A 14,559-nucleotide genomic window follows, 5' to 3' on the forward strand; every position below is an offset into this window, starting at 1 on the left:
TACTGTACGTGGGCTAATTGGAAGGTCATGTCGTGCAGGCTGATATGTTAGTGGGCGCACAGGGCAAGGAATCAAGTAAAGGTGTCCAGAGAGGAATGAGGGGAAGTAAAAGTGTCCAGAGAGGAATGAATGAAGTAAAAGTGTCCAGAGAGGAATGAATGAAGTAAAAGTGTCCAGAGAGGAAGGAATGAAGTAAAAGTGTCCAGAGAGGAAGGAATGAAGTAAAAGTGTCCAGAGAGGAAGGAATGAAGTAAAAGTGTCCAGAGAGGAATGGGGGGGAAGGAATGAAGTAAAAGTGTCCAGAGAGGAAGGAATGAAGTAAAAGTGTCCAGAGAGGAATGAGGGGAAGTAAAAGTGTCCAGAGAGGAATGGGGGGGAAGGAATGAAGTAAAAGTGTCCAGAGAAGAATGAGGGGGAAGGAATGAAGTAAAAGTGTCCAGAGAGGAATGGGGGGGAAGGAATGAAGTAAAAGTGTCCAGAGAAGAATGAGGGGGAAGGAATGAAGTAAAAGTGTCCAGAGAGGAGAGCCGAGCATCCACCGCGGGTAGCCCTGATCACGTGACCACCCTGTCTGCTGCTGGCTGAGTGAAGCGTGTTAGCAGGTAATAAAAACATCATTTTACTCTTCTTTTCTCCCATTTGGCCTCCGTTCGCCGTCGTGTCCGGTGCGTGTTCACTCTCGTCCTGCACCTCAGCCACTTGACTCCGTCACTGCGAGCTTCTTTCTGTCTTTCGCTATTTTTCCTCTGTTGTTTGCCAGCAGCACGTCGTGATGGATTGTGTTGCCCCCAAAAGGCCTTCTTTTTGTTCCCATGCCGTCGAGGCGTCCGCTCGCCATGTTCGCCAAAGCCGCCGCCGCCCGTTCGTTCGTTTGTTCGTCGACTCCGTCTGCGTATTTTTGACTCGAACGAGCCGCTTAAAACGGCCAACTTGTGCCACATTTAGTTAGCATATTGTGCTAACGTTAGCATGTTAGCTAGCTAGCTAGGACAAAGCGGCCCACTTTTCGCCCTGATATAGTTGACTATTGTTAAGATTTCCCCGTGACACTACCATGTAAAGTGCCAATGCGAGACTTGGTGTGGATTCATAACCACGCACTTTCAATAAGGCTAACGTTAGAGTGCCTCCTAAGCAACATTCTGGCCCTGTCTTTGCAAATGAAAATGAGAATGACAAATGTCAGTCATGTTGTTGCGTATAATGATCATATTAGTCACTCTAAATCATCTTTATCTACAATAAATGTGTCGTTTTAGCCGAGTAAATCATCCCAATGAATGGACTTTATTGTCCCAATGAAGACCATCAAAATGTATGATTTGTAATCGTTTATAAATGTGTGATATGTCATGGGAAGTTGTTTATTTGTGCGTGTTTTATTCATTCTGCCAGTATTGAACTCTAATGAGGTTTGTTGGCATGAAGCTTTTGTTCAGTCCGGCAGCCAATGGCGTCAGTGCATTCGATGACGTCACGGGGCAATGTCAACTGCAACGCTATTGTTCTCGCAGGAAAACAACCGTGGCTGCATTTTTTTTTTAACTCTTACAGGCCTATAAACTTTGTTTGTGTCTGTCATTTATACTTGCACACTTTATGGAAGCTGCCATCGGAGGTTGGTAGAGTAGCATACCTGCCAACTACTCCGGTTTTCCCGTAATTAGTATGGTTTTCATCAACCTATTCCGGGTTACGGTTGCAGTGATAAAAAATACGTTTTTTCATTAATTAAAAAAAAAAATTTTTTTTAAAGTTTTATTCACGAAATCGCGTAACAACAATGACAATCGACACTGCTTCCCGTAACTTCCTATCGAGCCATTCCGAATGCCATGCGCGAGGCTATTTATAGCACCGCTGCCAAGCACGAGGCCATTGTTTCCAAACGAGCGAACGATCATGGAATCAGCCGGAGAAAAATCGCATACGAGTCTTAAACCGAAAAGAAAACTGCAGTCATTCCGTGAAGAATATTCAAAAGCCTATCCGGGAATAATTATCCGTTCCAAAAAGGGTGAAAACTGCGCGAATTGCACCTTGCGCAGACAAGATTTTTCGATCGGACACGGAGGAATTAGCGATGTAAAAGACCACGTTGGGACAAAAAAAACACAAGTCTAATGCCGTTGCTAGCGATACAAGTGGAACACTTTCAACGTTTTTCGTCGCCCAAGCAGATTCTTTGGATGTGATAAATGCCGAAGTTTTATTTACGGAGGCAATAATTGAGCAAACAAAAAGGTAATGACACCAATGTTATCTATTGGGATTGTTTAGTACTGTTATACTGTTAAAAGTGTTTATACTATTTATGCTTTCAAGTCCAAGTTGAAGAAATCTTGTTAAATGTTGACAGCATAACTACCAAAATACAGAAGTATGTCCTTAATATTTTTGCAGTGCTATTTCTGTTGAAAAGTTCAAATGATTACATTAGAGATGTGATGTGCCACTTTTCAAGTGTCTGATGGCTTCAATTAATTTTCATTAATTTTTCATATTTTGAATTCTTTTGAAAGGCTTACAAAAAAACTACATTTGAATTGTAATTCCATGTTATTGACAGGACTATTAATTTTAATGAAGTTAGCTTACCATGTTTACAGTATGATAATTGTGATAGAAATGTGAATATTAGGCACAGAATATTTTATACAATTGAACAAGGCAGTAGATTATACAAGCTTGGACAGAAAGTTAATAATGACACCAATTTTTTTTTTAATGGAATTGTTTAGTACTGTTTTACCATTTGTTTACTGTAAAAAGTGTTTATACTGTTTATACTTTCAATGAACAAATTGAAGTCTTGTGAAAGGTTGACAGGATAACTGGCATTAACTGTCAAAATAATTTCAAACTATTGAAGTTATCTTACAGAATAAACATGTCAATCAACCCATATGATTTTTGCTGTAATATTTTTGTTTTGAAAAGTCACTGTGACTGATAGAAAAGTGATGGTTTTAGCAACATTTTAACCTGTCTGAATGCTAATAATCATTTTGCGTCGGGGGGCGAAGCCTGAACCCCCCACCAGGACTTTGTCCTGGACCTACCGGGGATTGCAGCCCCTGGACCCTGGCTACTAGGTTTTTCTGATTTCAAAAGTTGGCAGGTATGGAGTAGCCAGAAATTGTGCTCAAGTAAGAGTACTGTTACGTTAGAGATTTATTACTCAAGTAAAAGTAAGGAGTAGTCACCCAAATATTTACTTGAGTAAAAGTAAAAAGTATGTTGTGAAAAAACTACTCAAGTACTGAGTAACTGATGAGTAACCTGTTCGTTTATTGATGACGGCAACAAATAATGCACAAAAGCATAAAAATAGCAATGAGCAAATTCAGAGCCAGGAATATCTCTTAAGCAACTAAAACAATAATATATATTAAATAATAATACATTAACATAACAAAAAATTAAGACAAATTGAGCCACAATAACTTAACAGCACCATAGGCTCAGTAGGCATTGATTGATTGATTGAAACTTGTATTAGTAGATTGTAGTGATGGGTTGATGAGGCGCCATGAAGCGTTTCGACACATTGCAAAACTGTATTGATACTGTGTCGATACTGTGTCACTAAATACTGACATCTGCTGGACATTAAAAATCCCTACAGGCAACCTATGGACCGACTCAACTGACACTGATTTGATGCCCTAGTACAGGGGTCACCAACCTTTTTGAAACCAAAAACTACTTCTTGGGTACTGATTAATGCGAAGGGCTACCAGTTTGATACACACTTAAATAAATAAATATATTGTCATTTGTAAGTTACACGTAAGTGTGATTTAAACAAGAATAGCTAAATAAATAAATTTATATATATAAAAAAATGGGTATTTCTGTCTGTCATTCCGTCGTACATTTTTTTTTTCCTTTTACGGAAGGTTTTTTGTAGAGAATAAATGATGAAAAAAACACTTAATTGAACGGTTTAAAAGAGGAGAAAACACGAAAAAAATTAAAATAACATTTTGAAACAGAGTTTATCTTCAATTTCGACTCTTTAAAATTCTAAATTCAACCGACAAAAAGAAGAGAAAAACTAGCTAATTTGAATCTTTTTGAAAAAATTAAAAAAAAGAATTTATGGAACATCATTAGTAATTTTTCCTGATTAAGATACATTTTAGAATTTTGATGACATGTTTTAAATTGGTTAAAATCCAATCTGCACTTTGTTAGAATATTTATCAAATTGGACCAAGCTATATTTCTAACAAAGACAAATCAGTATTTCTTCTAGATTTTCCAGAACAACAATTTTAAAAGAAATTCAAAATACTTTGAAATAAGATTTAAATTTGATTCTACAGATTTTCTAGATTTGCCAGAATATTTTTTTTGAATTTTAATCATAGTAAGTTTGAGGAAATATTTCACAAATATTCTTTGTCGAAAAACCAGAAGCTAAAATATTTATTATTCTTTACAATAAAAAATAAATAAATGTACTTGAACATTGATTTAAATTGTCAGGAAAGAAGAGGAAGAAATTTAAAAGGTAAAAAGGTATATTTGTTTAAAAATCCTAAAATCATTTTTATGGTTGTATTTTTTCTCTAAAATTGTATTTCTAAAAGTAATAAGAAGAAAAGTAAAAAATAAATGAATTTATTTAAACAAGTGAAGACCCATCCATCCATCCATTTTCTACCGCTTATTCCAAGTGAAGACCAAGTCTTTAAAATATTTTCTTGGATTTTCAAATTCTATTTGAGTTTTGTCTCTTTTAAAATTAAAAATGTCGAGCAAAGCGAGACCAGCTTGCTAGTAAATAAATAACATTTAAAAAATAGAGGCAGCTCACTGGTAAGTGCTGCTCTTTGAGCTATTTTTAGAAGAGGCGAGCGGGCGACTGATCTGGTCCTTACGGGCTACCTGGTGACCGCGGGCACCGCGTTGGTGACCCCTGCCCTAGTATATACAATAATATAAACCAAGTCATTGTATTTCATTTAGGATTATTTCATATCTTCATTTAAATAAAAATATATTTTTATCTTTTTTAGATACAGTCAATAAATAATGTGAACATGTATCATAACATGGAAATCTAAGAGAACGTGTTGTGGATGATTGTGGACTGGGAATTGTTTTAATTTTATTTTTTTACACATTTTTATTAAAAAAAAAAGTTTTTCCGACGTATTACATTTTAGACGATTTCTCTTAGTTATTATTACTCCGGCTGTAGAAAAGAGCCGCTCACAGGGCACAGAGGAGGCGACACAGTTGGCGTATCGGTCACGTGACCAAAACAGCTCATGATCGGTCACGTGACTTTCTAAAAGCGGTACGCGCACCGACACAGGGTTTCGCTCTATGAGCTCGACGCATGCGCCGATGCATCGGTGTTGCCGGACCCATCACTAGTATGTTGTGAAAAAACTACTCAAGTACTGAGTAACTGATGAGTAACCTGTTCGTTTATTGATGACGGCAACAAATAATGCACAAAAACATATAAATAGCAATGAACAAATTCAGAGCCAGGAATATCTCTTAAGCAACTAAAACAATAATATATATTAAATAATAATACATTAACATAACAAAAAATTAAGGCAAATTGAGCCACAATAACTTAACAGCACCATAGGCTCAGTAGGCATTCATTGATTGATTGATTGAAACTTGTATTAGTAGATTGCATAGTACAGTACATATTCCGTACAATTGACCACTAAATGGTAACACCCCAATAAGTTTTTACACTTGTTTAAGTCGGGGTCCACGTTAATCAATTCATGGTAAACAGGTGTTTCTATGCGTGCGTGTGAGTGCGTTAATAAATGTCCCCACACAATGTACATTTGACAGTGATTCATAGCAGGGAAGCTAACATCAGCCTACGACGACAGCCAAAATATCTACTAACGTTACTTACCGCCATGTGCTTCCTCAAATTTGATGTTGTTGTTGTTTTGCCGCTGAAACTTTGGTCACATGACCAGGCGGTCATGTGACCGCCTGGCTCTGTTTGATTGGTGAAACGGAGTCAAACGTCACCAGTGACTGCATTTGATTGGTGAAACGCAGGCATGAGATAGATCCTACTTTGAAGGTCTGTCTGACAAACAAAAACAAACAAAGCGTGCATTAACAGATGGATAAAAATCAGTAGCGAGTAGCGAGCTGAATGTAGATAATTGGAGAGGAGTAAAAATATCATTTCTTCTCTATAAATATACTCAAGTAAAAGTAAAATTATGTTGCATTAAAACTACTCTAAGAAGTACGATTTATCCCAAAAGTTACTCAAGTAGATGAAACGGAGTAAATGTAGCGCGTTACTACCCACCTCTGGCTGCCATTCTTATTGATCAAAGCAAACTCAGTTGTTTGCATCCATAATTACATGAGTCTAATTTGCAACAATGTAATAGGTCTGCGGAAGGCTCTCCCTGACCACCTGAGGGCACCGCAGACTGTGGATGCTTTTAAAAAGCTTAAAAACCCTTCTTATTAAAAAAGCCTTTTTTTTTTTAGATATATGCGTGCTAGTTCTAGCTATTAGGTTGTTCTAGTTTTTTATTTTTTTAATTTTTATCATCTTTTTATTTTTTAATACACTGTGACACTTTGAGGTTGTTTGCTCAATGTAAAGTGCTTTTACAAATAAAATCCATTATTATTATTATTAAAGGTTTGCATTTTTATTTACTGTTGGATGAATGCATAAGAGTGGTGTAACGATTCGTTTTAACGATTTGATTCAATTCAGAATACCGTATTTTTCGGAATATAAGTCGCAGTTTTTTTCATAGTTTGGCCGGGGGTGCGACTTATACTCAGGAGTGACTTATGTGTGAAATGATGAACACATTAGCGTAAAATATCAAATAATATTATTGATGTCATTCACGTAAGAGACTAGACGTATAAGATTTCATGGGATTTAGCGATTAGGAGTGACAGATTGTATAGCATGTTCTATATGTTATAGTTATTTGAATGACTCTTACCATAATATGTTACGTTAACATACCAGTTGGTTATTTATGCCTCATATAACGTACACTTATTCAGCCTGTTGTTCACTATTCTTCATTTATTTTAAATTGCCTTTCAAATGTCTATTCTTGCTGTTGGCTTTTATCAAATACATTTCCCCAAAAAATGCGACATATCTCCAGTGCAACTTATATATGTTTTTTTCCTTCTTTATTATGCATTTTCGGCCTGTGCGACTTATACTCCGGAGCGACTTATACTCCGAAAAATAGGGTACATGAATTTAGAGATGGCCTCTGTAATTTCTTGGTGTTTGCGAGACTGCTATGTAGTAGACGGTGGCTTCGGACAACGACTCTGTCAGGCTTGTTTAGTGCGTTTCTATTTTCATCACTTCATTGTTTTGAGGTACTTTGTCGCATTATAACACCGTACTTCATTTTAGTGATAGAAAATAATTGTCATGTTGCTAGTAACGACTTGTCTTTGCAGATTACCGTTGTTTGGTCGGTGTTTGATTTTTTTTAAATCCAAACTTTAGCCAAACAAAGTTTGTTCTTTCCTCTTATTGGCACCAATTCCTCTCTGATATTTGTAGGTTTAGCTTCTATTGGTCTCTCCATCTCTACATTGTTGACATCCATGCTCTGACCGTAATGTTCTTTCAAGTGATGTAAAAATACTACTGGAAACCTTACTGCACTTACATTAGCTGCAGACCAGACGTTTGATTCACGATAAAAGCAATAGAGACTTATATCAGACAGGCCAAAAGTTTGGACACACCTTCTCCTCATTCAATGTGTTTTCTTTATTTTCATGACTATTTACTTTGTAGATTGTCACATCAAAACAATGAATGAACACATGTGGAGTTATGTACTGATAACTGAAAACATATTTTATATTCTAGCTTCTTCTAAATAGCCTCCCTTTCCTCTGATTACTGCTTTTTGCACACTCTTGGCATTCTCTCCATGAGCTTCAAGAGGTAGTCACCTGAAATGGTTTTCATTTCACATGTGTCATAGTTTTGATGCCTTCAGTGACAATCTACAATGCAAATAGTCATGAAAATAAAGAAAACGCATTGAAATGAGAAGGTGTGTCCAAACTTTTGGCCTGTACTGTATGATTGACATTTTAATGTCGTACTACGATATATACAGGTAAAAGCCAGTAAATTAGAATATTTTGAAAAACTTGATTTATTTCAGTAATTGCATTCAAAAGGTGTAACTTGTACATTATATTTATTCATTGCACACAGACTGATGCATTCAAATGTTTATTTCATTTAATTTTGATGATTTGAAGTGGCAACAAATGAAAATCCAAAATTCCGTGTGTCACAAAATTAGAATATTACTTAAGGCTAATACAAAAAAGGGATTTTTAGAAATGTTGGCCAACTGAAAAGTATGAAAATGAAAAATATGAGCATGTACAATACTCAATACTTGGTTGGAGCTCCTTTTGCCTCAATTACTGCGTTAATGCGGCGTGGCATGGAGTCGATGAGTTTCTGGCACTGCTCAGGTGTTATGAGAGCCCAGGTTGCTCTGATAGTGGCCTTCAACTCTTCTGCGTTTTTGGGTCTGGCATTCTGCATCTTCCTTTTCACAATACCCCACAGATTTTCTATGGGGCTAAGGTCAGGGGAGTTGGCGGGCCAATTTAGAACAGAAATACCATGGTCCGTAAACCAGGCACGGGTAGATTTTGCGCTGTGTGCAGGCGCCAAGTCCTGTTGGAACTTGAAATCTCCATCTCCATAGAGCAGGTCAGCAGCAGGAAGCATGAAGTGCTCTAAAACTTGCTGGTAGACGGCTGCGTTGACCCTGGATCTCAGGAAACAGAGTGGACCGACACCAGCAGATGACACGGCACCCCAAACCATCACTGATGGTGGAAACTTTACACTAGACTTCAGGCAACGTGGATCCTGTGCCTCTCCTGTCTTCCTCCAGACTCTGGGACCTCGATTTCCAAAGGAAATGCAAAATTTGCATGGTTGGGTGATGGTTTGGGGTGCCATGTCATCTGCTGGTGTCGGTCCACTCTGTTTCCTGAGATCCAGGGTCAACGCAGCCGTCTACCAGCAAGTTTTAGAGCACTTCATGCTTCCTGCTGCTGACCTGCTCTATGGAGATGGAGATTTCAAGTTCCAACAGGACTTGGCGCCTGCACACAGCGCAAAATCTACCCGTGCCTGGTTTACGGACCATGGTATTTCTGTTCTAAATTGGCCCGCCAACTCCCCTGACCTTAGCCCCATAGAAAATCTGTGGGGTATTGTGAAAAGGAAGATGCAGAATGCCAGACCCAAAAACGCAGAAGAGTTGAAGGCCACTATCAGAGCAACCTGGGCTCTCATAACACCTGAGCAGTGCCAGAAACTCATCGACTCCATGCCACGCCGCATTAACGCAGTAATTGAGGCAAAAGGAGCTCCAACCAAGTATTGAGTATTGTACATGCTCATATTTTTCATTTTCATACTTTTCAGTTGGCCAACATTTCTAAGAATCCCTTTTTTGTATTAGCCTTAAGTAATATTCTAATTTTGTGACACACGGAATTTTGGATTTTCATTTGTTGCCACTTCAAATCATCAAAATTAAATGAAATAAACATTTGAATGCATCAGTCTGTGTGCAATGAATAAATATAATGTACAAGTTACACCTTTTGAATGCAATTACTGAAATAAATCAAGTTTTTCAAAATATTCTAATTTACTGGCTTTTACCTGTATATCCTTGTATCACACAGCACCAGTGTGTAGTGTTATTGTTTCCTGCTACACACACATCTTTGTTTGCATGTAAGCGGATACTAGGTCAACCTCCCTCCTCAACCTAGATTTTCATGAAAAAACGTTGAACCACCAGGAGAATTGTGACTACTAATAATATAACAATAACGCTACAATTTTGTTATTTAACATCTATTACCTACCAAGAGCAAACACAATAACATGTTGCAAGGCTTCGATGGAGCAGTGTGTGTATGACCTACATTTCTTTCTTGTTTCTTTGGCAGATTTTTTTATTTTGTACATACAGAGTTTTGTATATACTGTATAAGATGAGCTCGCTGGGCGGCGAGAAGGCCCGCGGCCCCCGTGAAAAAGTGCCGCCTGCTGCCACTCACACATCCCAACCACAAAAACAGATACAGGTGAGGCTCCACGGCAACGAAAACAGTTGAAGACCAAAACACCCATGCACACTTCACAGCTGCAAAGGTTTTGAAAGAAAACATCAGTGACCCAAATACCTTTGCCAATAAATCTAGGTTGCACAATGTCAGGAGTACTTCTATAAGCAGTGGAAAAAGTCTTTCATAATGTGTTTATTTACTTGACTACAGGCTTATAGTGTTTTTAGGCGGGTGCCAATGTTTTAGCTGCAGAAGTTTATTGATTTAACCACGTTTACTTACTAGTCCTAATTATTAGTTTTATTAAAAAAAAGTGCTGAGATAAAAATCTCATTTTTGTTTATGTCAGGTGTGTCAAACATACGAGATGAGTTGAGAAAGTAAAAAAAATTAGCTGACGTTTTTTTAATGAAAGATCTTGATGTCGCAATAGTAATTATTTTATCCCCTGAGGGGGCGGAGCTATATGTTGCGTTAAGACAGAGGTAACACTTGTGTGTTTGGATACTATGTACTTACGCTGCTTATTAGTGATAGGATACAAAATGTGGATTGTTACGTAAATGCCTTGATCCTCAAAGATGTTGATAGTAATGTAACCTTTGACATTTCTACAAAGTAAATGCTTTTGATCATCTGAACATTGTATAACTGGGGGACACATTTTCTGGGTGCACATAAATATGCTGAAATAAATATGGATCCCCTTCAAATTCACAAGTTTTGTTGTGGATATTGCTGCATATGTACATAATTAACATGATGTTAGTAATAGCACATCAATTGAGAAAAATAAGTAAATTAAATTAATAACATCTTGTAATTGGATTTTCATCCATCCATCCATCCATCCATCTTCTTCCGCTTATCCGAGGTCGGGTCGCGGGGGCAGCAGCTTAAGCAGGGAAGCCCAGACTTCCCTCTCCCCAGCCACTTCGTCCAGCTCCTCCCGGGGGATCCCGAGGCGTTCCCAGGCCAGCCGGGAGAGATAGTCTTCCCATCGTGTCCTGGGTCTTCCCCGTGGCCTCCTACCGGTCGGACGTGCCCGAAACACCTTCCTAGGGAGGCGTTCGGGTGGCATCCTGACCAGATGCCCGAACCACCTCATCTGGCTCCTCTCAATGTGGAGGAGCAGCGGCTTTACTTTGAGCTCCCCCCGAATGACAGAGCTTCTCGCCCTATCTCTAAGGGAGAGCCCTGCCACTCGGCGGAGGAAACTCATTTCGGCCGCTTGTACCCGTGATCTTGTCCTTTCGGTCATGACCCAAAGCTCATGACCGTAGGTGAGGATGGGAACGTAGATCGACCGGTAAATCGAGAGCTTTGCCTTCCGGCTCAGCTCCTTCTTCACCACAACGGATCGATACAGCGTCCGCATTACTGAAGACGCCGCACCGATCCGCCTGTCGATCTCACGATCCACTCCTCCCCCACTCGTGAACAAGACTCCGAGGTACTTGAACTCCTCCACTTGGGGCAAGATCTCCTCCCCAACCCGGAGATGGCACTCCACCCTTTTCCGGGAGAGAACCATGGACTCGGACTTGGAGGTGCTGATTCCCATCCCAGTCGCTTCACACTCGGCTGCGAACCGATCCAGTGAGAGCTGAAGATCTTGGCCGGAGGAAGCCATCAGGACCACATCATCTGCAAATAGCAGTGACCTAATCCTGCAGCCACCAAACCAGATCCCCTCAACGCCTTGACTGCGCCTAGAAATTCTGTCCATAAAGGTTATGAACAGAATGGGTGACAAAGGGCAGCCTTGGTGGAGTCCAACCCTCACTGGAAACGTGTCCGACTTACTACCGGCAATGCGGACCAAGCTCTGACACTGATCATACAGGGAGCGGACCACCACAATCAGACAGTCCGTTACCCCATACTCTCTGAGCACTCCCCACAGGACTTCCCGGGGTACACGGTCGAATGCCTTCTCCAAGTCCACAAAGCACATGTAGACTGGTTGGGCAAACTCCCATGCACCCTCAAGGACCCTGCCGAGAGTATAGAGCTGGTCCACAGTTCCACGACCAGGACGAAAACCACACTGTTCCTCCTGAATTGGATTTTGATATTTTTATTTATTTCATCTTCTGATAGATTAACAATTAACACCAAAACAACCAAAACTCTTCCAGACTCAATTCCACCTTTTTGACTGATGAACATTATCACATCATTTATTCAGAAAGTGTAAATAACGACAAATAAAGATATAATACTATTAACCGTACCATGTAAGTGTCAAAATAAAAAAAAACACTATGATTTGTAGATTTTCAGAATGTGCTTGGTCTATTTTTAAACAAAGTAAACAATCTGAAGTTGTCTTTATTTTTAAGTTATCGTGCCATGATCTTACCAGTTCGGCCCACTTGGGAGTCGATTTTTCACCATGCAGCCCCTGAGCTAAAATGAGTTTACCACCCCTGGTGTAAGTGTAATTCCACAGGGCATAAATGCATATGAACACATCTGAAAATGAGATATACCGGTAAACACTTTTTTGCAACAGGTTAGGCAAATGTTCCTCTCGCACAGGATTTGGACTTAAAATATCTTATCTTATTTTTGACATGTAAAGTAAATATGGCTATGTAGCTGCTTTCTTTATTGTTCACTTTTTCAATGTTATACCAATTTGCCTATCATCGCGGTAGAATGTACTAAAATCTTAGATATCCTTCCTCTGATGAGCAAAATAATCTGCTTTGTTAGCAGTTTTAAGTAATATAGCTTAGATTTACTATAAAGAACATGTAAACATATACTTTTTTATTTGTTTATAAAATAATTTCAATCTAAAATTAAATATCCATATTCAAGGTAATTTATGTGTTTAAATAAGATATTTTTTTTCTAAGTTAAACCAACAACACAACACCAAACACAAAGATGCTGACATTTTCTGCATAGTGTTCACTTAAAACCATTTCTTAGTCTGTTTAAATGCAGTTAGATGATCATTTGTGAGAACCGACATTCACAAATGAGTGTTTTTGTGTTGCAGGCTACTGCTGAGCAAATCCGGCTTGCACAGATGATCTATGACAAGAATGATGCTGACTTTGAAGACAAAGTGAATCAGGTACAGTACAGTCATGTGTTTCAGGATTCTTCCGCCAACACCGCTTCGTCGTTTGCATTCTACATGGACTAAGCCGTTTTGAGTCAATGATAACAAGGTTTTATGATCTCAATCAATCAATTACTTTTATTTAACCAGGTAAAAAAAACTCACTGAGATTAATATCTCTTTTCCAAGAGTGATCTGGCAAAGAGGGCAGCGAAACAAAGTTACAGAAATACTTACAACAACAACAAAAACAGCAGCAGTCACACACCACGTTAAAAAAACTAACAAATTACTTGCTTATATTAACATAAAAACACGTGATCGGTCAAAAAAGATCAAATGTTTCAGTAAAAACAAGTACCGTATTTTCCGCACCATAAGCCGCCCTGGGTTATAAGCCGCGCCTTCAATGAACGGCATATTTCAAAACTTTGTCCACCTATAAGCCGCCCCGTGTTATAAGCCGCATCTAACTGCGCTAAAGGGAATGTCAAAAAAACAGTCAGATAGGTCAGTCAAACTTTAATAATATATTAAAAACCAGCGTGATGTGGGCGCGCATGGAGTCGTATATCAACATGGACGGAGCTGCGTGAAAAAAGCCACCCGGCCTCTTCGCGTAAACTTCCCTTAACCACTCGCTCATCTTTTCTTCATCCATCCATCCCTTCGAGTTAGCTTTTATGATGACGCCGGCTGGAAAGGTCTCTTTTGGCAAGGTCTTCCTTTTGAATATCACCATGGGTGGAAGTTTCTGGCCATTAGAATGGCAAGCTAGAACCACAGTGAAGGATGACTTCTCATTCCCTGTGGTGCGAATATTCACCGTACGTGCTCCCGTTGTATCCACAGTGCGGTTCACAGGAATATCAAAAGTCAGTGGAACCTCGTCCATGTTGATAATGTTCTCTGGCCGGATCTTTTTTTCAGCTATCTTGTTTTTACAATATGCACGGAAAGTAGCCAGCTTTTCTTGAAAGTCTTTAGGCAGTTGCTGTGAAATAGTAGTCCGTGTGCGGATGGAGAGATTGCGTCTTTTCATGAACCGGAAACCTGTCGCTTAGTAGGAGCCATTTTGTGGTCTTTACAGATGTAAACACACAAAGGAAATGAAACGTAATATCCGCGCCCTTCTTCTTCTTCTACGGGGGCGGGTGGTTGCTTACAGTAGCAGAAGCGCTTCCTCTTCTATGGGGGCGGGTGCTTACCTTGGCGGTTGCTTGCCATAGAAGAAGACGCGCTTCCTCTTCTACGGGGAAAAAAGATGGCGGCTGTTTACCGTAGTTGCGAGACCTAAACTTTATGAAAATGAATCTTAATATTAATCCATATATAAAGCGCAC

General features: G+C 39.1%; 1 protein-coding gene across 4 annotated transcripts in view; it reads left to right on the plus strand.

Annotated features, from left to right (window-relative positions):
- Positions 1–458: 458 nt before the first annotated feature.
- ubap2a (ubiquitin associated protein 2a) overlaps positions 459–14,559 on the plus strand; it is a 79,240-nt gene continuing 65,139 nt past the window's right edge. For 3 of the 4 annotated variants that reach the window (XM_061932378.1, XM_061932379.1, XM_061932380.1), the window contains exons 1-3: positions 459–602; positions 10,018–10,155; positions 13,151–13,228. In XM_061932378.1, coding sequence (XP_061788362.1) covers positions 10,063–10,155; positions 13,151–13,228 — 171 coding nt within the window. In that variant the 5' untranslated portion in view covers positions 459–602; positions 10,018–10,062. The remainder of the gene's footprint in view (positions 603–10,017; positions 10,156–13,150; positions 13,229–14,559) is intronic. The other variant, XM_061932382.1, reaches the window with a different exon arrangement.

The sequence above is a fragment of the Nerophis lumbriciformis genome, linkage group LG38, assembly GCF_033978685.3.
Source record: "Nerophis lumbriciformis linkage group LG38, RoL_Nlum_v2.1, whole genome shotgun sequence".
In the NCBI taxonomy this organism is placed as follows: Eukaryota; Metazoa; Chordata; class Actinopteri; order Syngnathiformes; family Syngnathidae; genus Nerophis; species Nerophis lumbriciformis.